Source organism: Vulpes lagopus, chromosome 11 (genome assembly GCF_018345385.1).
Source record: "Vulpes lagopus strain Blue_001 chromosome 11, ASM1834538v1, whole genome shotgun sequence".
Taxonomy (NCBI): domain Eukaryota; kingdom Metazoa; phylum Chordata; class Mammalia; order Carnivora; family Canidae; genus Vulpes; species Vulpes lagopus.
Window position 1 is genome coordinate 94,067,522 of NC_054834.1, and position 12,033 is coordinate 94,079,554.

Consider the following 12,033-nt stretch of genomic DNA (forward strand, 5'->3'; position numbering starts at 1 on the left):
TACATGATTTTACCCTTAAGGTTTTATTATTTTACATATATTATACTTTGTCATAAAAGAAACTTGGAGCATTTTGTATTACCTTAACTCTAAAATAGTTTATGGGAAAGGAATTTCTGCAGACATCTGAATCCCGTTTGTCTTCTTGTTTTATCACTTACTCTAAGAATGGTACCTGCAAGCCAGCCAGTAAATTATCTTCCCAGAAGACTATAGATTTCTTGGATTACTTTTACAGAACCCAGCACAAATGCCATTGCATAGAGATGGTACTTACTAAATACTGAATTGTCTCATTTTTAAAATTTCTCATTATGTCTTCATGTATTACTCACTGAAGAAAATCTGGTTTACTCAGATTTTAATGATATCATTACAGAGTCAAGGCGTTGTCTCAGTTATGTCAGTACCCTTTGAACCATTCTTTGAACTATCCCTGTTTTTTAAAGATTTTATCTTGATGAAATTAAGTCAAATACAGGCAAAGATTTACACATGTTATCTATTTAAAATGTTTTAATTTAATGAGGTATGAAGTTCAAGATTTTTTAAAATGATGAACTGAATATAAATAACAAAACTGATGACTTCATGTTCTCAAATAGTATAATGAGGTAGATGTGGCACCTCTCCAAGATTTCAGAAGCTTCAGTTCACAGGGGTGCCTGAGTGGCTTAGTCAGCTGGGCATATGACTCTTGCTTGCTCTTCAGTTCGTGATCTCAGGGTCAAGAAATCGAGCCCTGTGTCTGGCTGCATGCTGGGCTTAGAGCCTGCTTAAGATTCTCTCTCCCTCTTTCCCCTGCCCCTCCCCCCGAAAAAGAAACTTCAGTTCACAGACATTTGGAATAGGAAATAAGGAATATAATTTTCATTGTTGATTCTAAGGAAAAATTCACTTTTTAAAGAGCTCTAGGCTAACATATCTTCCATACTACACTCTTGTATTTTTTATGGTCAGTTTTTCATTATTGAGCAGCCTTTGCAGCACCATGGTCCCCCACCCCTTTTTCTTATCATGCAGTAGCACTATAAAGTTTATAGTCTGTGCCGTGGTGCACAGTCCGCTTGCACAGGCATTTCAAGGAAGTAATGATCTTCCTTTGTTCACCTTCAGGTGGTTTGGTAGTTAGGGTTCTGGTTTGGAGCTTTTAAAAAGCATATTGGCTGAGAGAGTAGATGTCCAATTTCCTTTTCCTTTTAAAATGTTGATAATTGGATTTGAAGGCTTTGTTCTCTTTTGCAACCTTAGAAAGTAACAACCTGTGGAACCAATGTACATCTTATGTGAGTGATAGCTTGTTTTCTTCCAAGTCCCTAAAAACCACTGATTTCACGTGGTAAGCATTTAGTAAATATTTGTTAGATAAATGAGTAAATGTGGGAACTTAAGCATAAGCTGTGACTTTAAACTGCCATTTGAAATACTTGAAAAATGGTAATAATCAAGGTAGATAAAATGACTGAAACCCAAACTAGTACTTTGCTACATTGAAAAGCTAAGATTATGCTTATAGTAGCTGTTATTTTCCTTAAATATATTACTTCTTGTTAAGCAAAAATATATATATATATGTATATATATATATATATATATATACACACACACACACACACACACAGTTTAAAATGAGAAGAAATTATATATGAGTGGTATTTCTGGGCAACATAAATGACTTCCTTCATTTTGTTGTGTATAGTAGACAAATTCTATAATGTTCATCATTCTATTAAGACATTCAGTTAAGTCATGAAATATTCTTTTCTCGACTTTGATGATACCATTGTATTCTGGTTCTCCTCCTATCTATTTTTCACTCATTTTCAATGCTCCTTTTCATTCATCTCTTCCTCTCACCATTCTTGGAGTTGTTCCTTAGTTCCTGCCCCTTCTCAGTTTTATTTTCTTTCCCATGACTTCTACTCACCTATTGTCTGATGATTCCCAAATCTCTAGCTCCAGGTGACAACCTCCTGGTGAGCTCCAGACTCAAGTTCTAATGCATACTACAAACAGCATATATAACATTAATTAATTTTCTCCCCCGTTCAAACTTGCCCTCTTTCTCTGTTTTAGTCGTTCCATTTTAGTCCTACCACTAAACTTTGTTGTACAGTGAGAGAGTACCATCATTCTACCTCCAGAGGGCTACTGAATCCTGTCATTTTTAATATTTAAATCATTATTCTTCCTTAGTTCAGGTGGTCTAATTTCTCATTTGTGGTATTTTTGCTGTCTGCTAATAGGTTGTCTTGCCTCTGGTCTTGCCTTGTTTCAGTCCCTTTCTCCCAAGAAGCAGTAGTGAATGTTTTAGATGAGTCGTGTTCTTTCTATCCATTCTGAAATACACTGTGTCTTTCATTTGGAGCACTTAGTCCCTTTACAATCAGTGATTATTGATAGATACAAATTTAGTGCCATTGTATTACCTGTAAAATTGGTGCTTTTGGAGATGCTCTCTGTTCCTTTCTAGTCTTTGATGCTTTAGTCTTTTACTTCGCCCCACTTGAAGAGTCCTGTTTAATATCTTCTCTTGCAGGGCTGGTTTAGTGGTAATTAATTCTTTTAGTTTTTGTTTGTCTGAAAAACTCTTATCTGTCCTTCTATTCTGAATGATGTAAAATTTATTGGTTACGTGTTTTTCCCACTCAGCATGTTGAATATATTCTGCCACTCTCTTCTGGCCTGCCAAGTTTCTTTGGACAGATCTGCTGTGAACCTGATCTGTCTTCCCTTGTAGGTTAAGGACTTTTTCCCCCTTGCTGCTTTCAGGATTCTTTTCTTCTCTGTGTATTTTGTGAATTTTACTGTGATATGTCTTGGTGATGGCCACCTATTGTTGAATTTAATGGAAGTTCTCTGTGCTTCTTGGATTTCAATGTCTGTTTCCTTCCCCAGATTAGGAAAAGTTTTCAACTATAATTTGCTCAAATAAACTTTCCGCCCCTTTTTCTCTATCTTCATCTTCTGGGACTCCTATGATACTGTTATTACACTTTGAGGAGTTGCTGAGTTCCCTAAGTCTACATTTGTGATTCAGTACCTTTCTTTCCCTCTTCTTTTCAGTTTCATTATTTTCCATAATTTTATCTTTTATATCACTGATTGATTCCTCTGCTTTGTCCATCTTCATTGTCATGGGATCCATTCAGATTTACATCTCAGTTATAGCATTTTTAATTTTGGCCTGACTAGGTTTTAGTTCTTTTATCTCTGTAGTAAGGGATTCTCTAGTGTCTTCTATACTGTTCTTGAAGTCCAGCTAGTATCCTTATAATTGTTTCAAATTCTGGCTCAGACATCTTACTTATATCTGTTTTGATTAAATCCCTGGCTATCACTTCTGTTTTTTCCTTTTGAGATGAATGCCTCCATCTTGTCATTTTGGTGGTCAAAATAAAATAAAATTAAAATAAAGAAGCTAGATCCAAGGTGCATTTTGGTCTGCTTATTAAGAGAACCTTAAACTAAAAAATAAATTAATTGCTTTTTCTATCTCAAAAACAAAAAAGAAAACCAAAAACCCCAAAGGAAATTAGATCTGGTTTCCTCTAAAGCTGAAACTTTACAGCACTCTATAATCGGTAGACTTGCTACAGACAAGGGATTTGTGCTGGTCTTCTGGGGGAGGGGCCTGCTGCTCTGATTTTCAGGTAGACTTCCCAGTAGAGATGCACCTACAGGGTGGAGGGGGGCAGGGTTTGGTGTAAGCAGCTCTGACTTCCATTTGATAGTGCTTTTTATTTACTGAAGTTGGTCAGTGTTGATGGGGGGCAGGATGGGAAGGGGAATGGCTTCAACCCACTCTCTTGCGTCACGACTGGGAGCTCATGCCCACCACTCCTCAGGAAGCCCTCCCAGACGAGCAAATGGTCACCTGTCCTATTTCCCCAGCTTCTGTCAGTCCCCTGCCTTTACCCTGTCTGTGTCTGAACTGTCCATCTGGTACAGTACCCCTGTATTTTGTCTCAGGCATGGCTAGGTTTCAAAACTCCAAACTTCAGGGGCACCTGTGGTTGGACCTGCACTGATTCTCTGGGGGAGGATCTCACTGCACTGTGGCCAGGGCCAGCTGGGCCCAGAAAATGGTCATGTGACTGCACAGCAATTTGGAGATTATGGTAAATAATAGCACAAAGTTGCTGCTAAGGTTTGCTACCCTCAGCTGGCTTCTTTGTTCTTATGCTGGTGAAGAGGCCAGTTCAATGGCACCTGCCGGGTCTTTTGCCCCAGAGAGGCCATATCACCACTACCAAATGCACTCCAAGCAGGGGAACTGTTTCTCTCTAATGGGACCCAGGGCTCCTCAGACCATACTGCCGCTCCCCGATCTCTACCCTTCTTCCCCACAGGAGCACCACTAAGGCCACCAGGTATGACCCTGGCATGGCGCTGACCTTTGAAACTTCAGACTCTACATTCCACTGTTTATAAAAAATTGCAGTTTTTAAACCTTCTCCTTTTCCCAGTCAGTGATTTTGGGGAAGAATTTTCTGGCGCAATCCCCTGTATGTGTTTTTCCTCTTTTTTTTTCACTCTTTCTCTCTCTCTCCCTGTCAGTCTCACTCCTCTCTCTGAGATCAGGGTTCCCTCCCCTCTGCAGCTCCCATGAGTTTTTTCTCTCCCAAATCAATTCTCTGCAGCTCCTACCTTCCATGAGGTGGCTGTTTTTCTTCTTGTAGACCTGCAGCTTTCTCTCAGTCCTCAGATCAATTTTTTGGGTATTCTGAATGATTTGATATTTATCTAGCTGTTTTTGAGGGAAGAGGAAAGCTTAGGGTCACCCTACTCCTCTACCATCTTAACACCCTATACCAACAGTGAATATTTTAAAATGCAGATCTGATATTATTAGTCTCAAAGTTCTCCAGTGGCTTAAAGTTCTCCAGTGGCTTCTCATTGGCCAGTCTAGGTGCTATAAATACAATGCCTATAAATAAACAAGTAACATAAATACTAATATTAATAACAGAAATTTACTGATTGCCATTGCTATTTACTATTTTAGGCATTTAAGTATAAACCTTTTATCACTTAATCCTTTTAAGGTAGGTGAGATTATTATCTCCATTAAATTGATGAGGAAACAAAAGCAAGAATGTATTACTAACCTGCCTCAGATCTAAAGAGTCAGAATTTAGATCTAGACAATTTGGCTTCATAGCCTAAGTCTATTGTTTTTTTTTTTTTTTTAGTCTATTGTTAATAATAATGTTATTTATTGACTCCTTGTGAAACAGCCTTTGGTTTGATATAATCAGGAGTGGGAGACTGACAATTCTCTAGAATGTATGCTTGGCTGAAGAGGACAGTTATCACTCAGCTCCAGATCACTGTTGACATGTAAGAATGTAAGCCCAGGATTGTCAGATCTTCCTGTTTTTTTGAGAATAAGGGGAATTCTGGGATTTTATAAGAAATATACTATAATTAAATGTTAGTTACTAAAAACTAAACAGGGTAAAGGTAAAACAAACATCTCTGTAAGCTGCAGTTAGGTAGCCTATAGGTCACAACCTTTTATCTTTAGCATGAATATTGCTTTTTGAGCTTCATCTCTCAAAAATCACTACTTGATTCTAGTTACAATGGACAATTTATAGTTCTTGTAAACCTTTGGCTTTTTCTGTGCTCTCATAAAAATGGCTTCATCGGCCTAGAATCCCCCTTTCTTTCCTTTCCCTGCCATTGCCTTCCTCATTAAGGCTTTGTCATTCAAGACTTAACTTTCCTGCTTGGTACAGGAGGCTTTATTTTTTATTTTTTTCATGCCCTGCCCTTTATCTTCATTAGTTCATCCTCTTATCTTCTACCAGTATACCACATGCATATATCTAGCCATCTGTCTCTCTCTTTCTGTCTACACAGATTATAAGTTTTTATTGTCTGTATCCTGGCATATGGTAACCACGTAGGTGTTAGGACATTTAGAAAATCATTTAGAGCTAGCTTATAAGCACAGAAGAACACTGATGGACTCACATTATCAAACTTTAACAGTTGAGAGTAGTCTTGGGAATTACCAGAACCAGGGCTTTGGATGCTGGCAGGGTGTTTGCCATCTTGGATCTCTCCTCTCTGTGGATCTGCTTCATTCAGTGTTACTTTAGACAGTCTCTGCCGTAAACCAAGGAGGATGACCTCTGACACTTCCAGACTTATATCTTTATCTCCAGTTAGAAAAATCCCAGATAGGTACTCTGACTAGCTCAGCTATGTCAAGTTCCTACCCCAGCCCATCAACATGAGGAAGAGATGGTGCTCACGTGTGTATGCATGTACACACCCACTCACTCACTTTAGACTCAGGAAAGATTTTCTTTTCTTTTTTTTTTTTTAATTTTTTTTTTTAAATTTTATTTATTTATGATAGGCACACAGTGAGAGAGAGAGAAGCAGAGACATAGGCAGAGGGAGAAGCAGGCTCCATGCACCGGGAGCCCGACGTGGGATTCGATCCCGGGTCTCCAGGATCGCGCCCTGGGCCAAAGGCAGGCGCCAAACCGCTGCGCCACCCAGGGATCCCAGGAAAGATTTTCCTTAGGAAGTGACCTTAAGGTGTCATCTAATTTAAGAGTTAACCAGGTTATCAGGAAGGAAAGAATGTTGCAACTTGTACAAAGATCCAGTAGAAGGATGCCAAATATTTCCTTTAAAAATATCAGTCTGCCTGTAATAGAAAGAAAAGAAAGAAGAAAGAAAGAAAGAAAGAAAGAAAGAAAGAAAGAAAGAAAGAGAGAAAAAGAGAAAAGGTTGCAAGAGGCTAAGAGGTGATGCACATAAATCACTCACTGTGGAGGAAAGAATTAACATAGAAGGCCTGACTTAACTTTTGAAAGGCCTTGACAGGCATTTGGGAACTTTGTTTTGGGGCGGGTCTCCACAATTTCCCCCCGTCCACAGAACTGATGAGAGTGGCTCACTCTGTCTAAACTGTACAAACAATGATTTATGCTGAACACACCTGCTTTCCTCCTGGGAGTTTAGGACTTTGCTATGTGCTAGGTAGAGGGTGCCTATGTGACCTAACCTCAATAAAAACCTTGGGCACTGAATTTCTTAATGAACTTACCTGACATGAGTTTCTCACATGCTTTTACAATTTGTTAGAGGAATTAAGCATGCTCTGTGTTATTCTACTGGTAGAGAACTCTGGAAGTTTCACCTGGATTATGCCCAATGTGCCTTTTGCCTTCTATGATTTTACCTTATATCTCTTGCTGTAATAATAAATCATAGGACTATAGTGTAAGTCTTGTGAGTCCTCCTGGTGAATCATCAGCTTGGAAGTGGTCTCAGGGACCCCCAACACAACTAATTAAGCTGTTGTAGGCAAGAAAGGACAGAAGCATGGTCCAGGATGTTGGAACTGACTTGAGATAGTTATACTGAATCTGCAATAAAATAATCTATATGGATTCAAGTTCAGACCTGGGTGCTTTGTATCAGAGGCACTTCCTTTTGAAGCTCAGATGTCCATTGAGACTGTTATGAAGATTAAATGAGACATTTGAGGAAATTTTCTAAGCTATTAGATCAATTTAAATATTAATTATGATTTTTAAGCTACCACTTATGAAGTATCTAATATGTGCTAGAAGTATCAGATATGTGCTAGAAGCTACCAGGCATTTTATTTTATGTACTGTTACTACTATTTTTGCATTATTATAGTTTTAAATCAAATTTTCAAACTCAATTGGAATGCCTAAAATATTAGTATTTCTTTTTTTTAACTTTAGAAGTTCTATATTATATATTATATTCTTTATAAGGTTCATATCACACTGAAGTAGATGAAGTGTTGGTTTTAAACACTGGCTCCTAGATGTTGTTGTTAAGCACATAATGTCCAGTAAGGGGATTTGCCAACATTACACAACTATTCCAAGATTGAGTGGCATTAGCACTCTGGTCTTTTAAAACAGAGCACACTTTATGCTGTGCTAACTGCCTCTCATTTATATGTTCTGTGGATGAATAATAGAATTTTGCTTTCATGATTTCAGGTCCATTGGGTAGCAAATATAATACTACATTGTAATCTCATTTTTTTTAAACTACTTAAATGTTGAACAAAAACCAATAACATGTTCAAGGAAAGGTATATATTTGTGCACAAAATATTTAGCTTCCAAAGAAATAATGATCTTCTCTTTCTCTTACAGACCACTTCACCTGCATTGTGAAGGTGCTTTTTACCCTACTATACACACAAGCTCTTGTGGCACTTTCAGTTAAATGCAGTGAGGAAGATAGGTCGGCCTGGAAACACACAGGAGCTCTCAAAAAGGTTAGTGTCTTGTCTGAATTTATTTATTAGTTCGGTGAACTCCTTTAAGTTGGGGATATGAGTGAATGAGATTGGGTGTTTGAAAGGCAAAATGACGCACCTTTAGGTTAAAAAAGTTAAAAATGTTTCCTTGATCAATAAGGTCTTCTGCATCTACCTCTAAACCTTGACCTTTTTCCCTTTTTGTTTGAGCAGTTTTATTTTGCCTTTGCTTGCAAACCTTAAACTTAGAAAAGTTATAAAAAAAAAAAAAGAAAAGTTATAAAATTTGTGCCAACAACAGTGAGCAAGTAATAAAATATCTACAGACTTACCTATTTTACTTGTCATATTTTCTTCTCCTTGCTCCTATTTCCAGTCCATCCAAAGATGGCTTTTGACTCATCATTTATGAGTTTAAAAATCCTAGCCTTTTCTTAATTATTATTCTTTAAATAAAAAAAATACAAAAGTGGGACACCCAGGGGGCTCAGTCAGTTAAGCATTTTGACATAGGTCATGATCTCAGGGTTGTGGGATTAAGCCCTGGGTTGGGCTCCATTCTGGGCTTGGAGTCTGCTTAAGATTCTGTCGCTCTCTCCCTGCTCTTCCCTCCTCCCCTCTTAAAAAAAAAATACATAAGTTCTTAGCAAATTTAAAGTTTTCCAGTTAAAATTACATAAATAATTTGGAAAAATTGTGCAAGTTTAGTTAAACCTAAGTATTTTCAGTGACTTCAGAACAAAAATGATACTATAGAACCAAAGAACTGAGTTAGATAGTTTGGCTGAGAGGTAGGTAAAATAAATTACTTCTGTGTTTTATTTGGGGAAGTTGGTAGGAAAAAATAGTAACTGTGGTATTAATTGAACCTATTGATTGATTTATAGAGTCTTGAGGAGGTTTTGAACCTTAATGAAAAGTTTGTATTAAAATCATATCTACTTATGTTGGTAAATTGAACACCAATAAAAAATAAATTTATTAAAAAAAATAAAAATAAAATCATATCTACTTATATCAAAAGAGAGAGAAGCAATTATAAATACATGAAATCTAGTCAATATAATCTTCACTTTTATCACTAGTTTACTCCCAAACCATGAATATGTGTACAAAAATTTAATATAGTATCATCACCAAGTTCATTATGTTTTAATTAGGAATATTAGTTGTTGGCCTGAATACCAGGCTGAGCTCCTGCCACTAAATAGCTCATTCTTGGATAATTTTGCTTTCTGCAATTATCTTTCTTTTTTCTAAATACGCTTTTCATATCTCTGCACTATGATCTGATATTTGGATTGTTAATATTCAAATCAGGTATATTCGATTTCTGTGCTGTGTCATTGTTTAAATATATTTCCTTAATAAGATGTCTAAACAGTACACTAATTTAAAACATTTTCTGATATAATTTAGGTCTAAATCTATTCATCTGATTTTTGCTAAAATGAAACCTAATAACAGAAAATCAGACAATTGTAAATCTATGATGGAACTAATTTCGGTAACTGTTCTGTCAATTTTCTTTCTCAATTTGATAATTGTTAGCTATTTTTAAAAGTAGTTAATGAAACATTTAATGTAAGGCAGATTCTTATCAGAACCTGTATTAGAAGGTTATAGCCATATAAATTGCTTTTAGTGAATGGAAACAAAAAAATTATGGTATTCTGTTGGTTGGTTTGCCACATGTTGCTAGCTTATTCTGTAATAAACTGAAACATTTAGATATATAGCAGATTATAAATAATAGCAACAAAATTTATAAGTAATGAAATAAGTCATTGTGATTTTTGTAACTATTCTGCATCATTCATTCCTCTTCTTTTTCCTTCCTTCTTCCTTTACTTCTTCCTTCTTTCCCTCACCCCCTTCTTCTTTCCTTACTGCATTGAGTCTCACTTACTCATTCCATCCCTCATTTTCTTATCCTCAAATATGACAGTTCCAATGAAAACAGATTTTTTGCCAGCCCTAATCTGGTCCAGGGCAATAAAAATACAGGTATTACATATTTGTAAAGGAAAATGAGGTTTAGTTATGCTAGAAAAATCATTATTACAGTTGGTATAAGTTGTGTTCTTTTGGTTAGTGGAATTTCTATTAAAAGACTGTACCAGTATTTCATAACCTGAGGTCCTATCCTTTCCTTTCCTTTTCCTTTTCCTTTTCCTTTTCCTTTCCTTTTTCATTTTGTATTTTGTTTTGTTTTGTTTTGTTTTGGAGTAGGACCATAGCATCCAACATATATTCAAAGGGCCTGTCAGCCCCCAAATTTGAAGAACTACTATTACTTAGATAAAGCATCTGCCCCACACATAACTGTTGAATCTCTCAACCCCTGATCCTTTTCTTTATTTAACCCACATACCTTTGCCATCTCTCCCATTAGATTCTTTTGATCTTGATTCTAGGTCTTTCATCCATGGTCTTAGAAATCCTCTTCTTAAGCTTTACAACCCTACTTGTAAAATTCAAATAGTGCTTACATAAAAATATGCTTTCCTGAGACTTCTTACATATGAAATAAAATTATTTTCTTATCTAATAAATCTTCTCATCAGAAGTTCTCCATACAAGAGTGAATATTACATTATATTTGCTTTCTGATCTGATATAGTACCTGCCATGTATAAAAGAAGTGCTTAAGATATGTTTTGGTAATAATGACTTAAAAGCTGATTATCACTCAGTAACTTACTTGAATGATCTGAACATCATTTGTTTTTATTGAAGGGTATTTTCCCCATAAATTAGAAAGTATTATAACTTGAAATACTTTGCTGTTGTTATACTCTGTAAATCTTTTACTCAAGGGTATATTGAATTCAGGAAGCTTTTAGGCTGAATTGTATATTTTCAGAAACCTTAATATATCACATTGATTAATAAGCAGCAAAATCATGGTAATATTTTCTCTTGAGTCTTCTGCATTTTGAGTTTAAGTGAACTCTGCCTATTTAAAAACTACTCTGATTAAATTAATTTTGGAAACATAATGTGTTGCTGTTTTGATATTTAGTAGGATATTGATTTTTGTTGATTGGCAGGTGATCATCCTTTTGGCTAATTAGTCAAGGATAGAGAGGGTCACCTGATTAAAGAGTGCACTTGTAGAGTCAGGGCTGTTTTTGTAGTTTAGAATCAGGACATGATAACACAATATAGTGAAATAGCTGAATGATATGACAGAAAGCAGAGGAGTAATTTAAAAATAATGCAAAGAATTGATTATCTATACAAGTTCCAAGGTCAAAAACTCCAACATTACCAAAATAAATTCTATCAGTTAGACAGTACCTATTTATTGCTCAGATTTTTGTTATGCAAAAGGATACATATAAAATACAAAGTATAATTCCTGACACTTTGGAATTTAGGCTGTAGGTGAAAAGAACACAACAACACATGAGAAACAATGGAAAGACTAAGTATCATCAAATAACAAGCTTTGTAGTCCAGCTGATTCATGCTTATCAGACTGTCAGGATAACGTATATCCCATAGTGTTTACTCAAGTTTTATATTTTGCTATTTAAAAAGTATAGTTAATAGAATAAATGCTGTCATAGCAAAGTTATTACTTTAGCCCAGTTTACACCTCACGGAACCTCTAATACCTCAGTGAATATAAAAAGAGGCACATTTGTTTATGTGTAAAAGACACATTGACAGGGGTGCCTGGATGGCTCAGTAGGTTAAGCATCTGACTCCTGATTCGGCTCTGGTCATGATCTCAGAGTTGTGAGATCAAA

At 36.1% G+C, this 12,033-nt stretch overlaps 1 protein-coding gene across 6 annotated transcripts in view; it reads left to right on the plus strand.

Moving 5' to 3' along the window:
* Window positions 1-12,033, plus strand: part of UBR3 (ubiquitin protein ligase E3 component n-recognin 3) — a 233,161-nt gene that overhangs the window by 197,802 nt on the left and 23,326 nt on the right. For all 6 annotated transcript variants that reach the window (XM_041723097.1, XM_041723098.1, XM_041723102.1 and 3 more), the window contains one exon: window positions 8,169-8,293. In XM_041723097.1, the coding sequence (XP_041579031.1) occupies window positions 8,169-8,293 (125 nt within the window). The remainder of the gene's footprint in view (window positions 1-8,168; window positions 8,294-12,033) is intronic.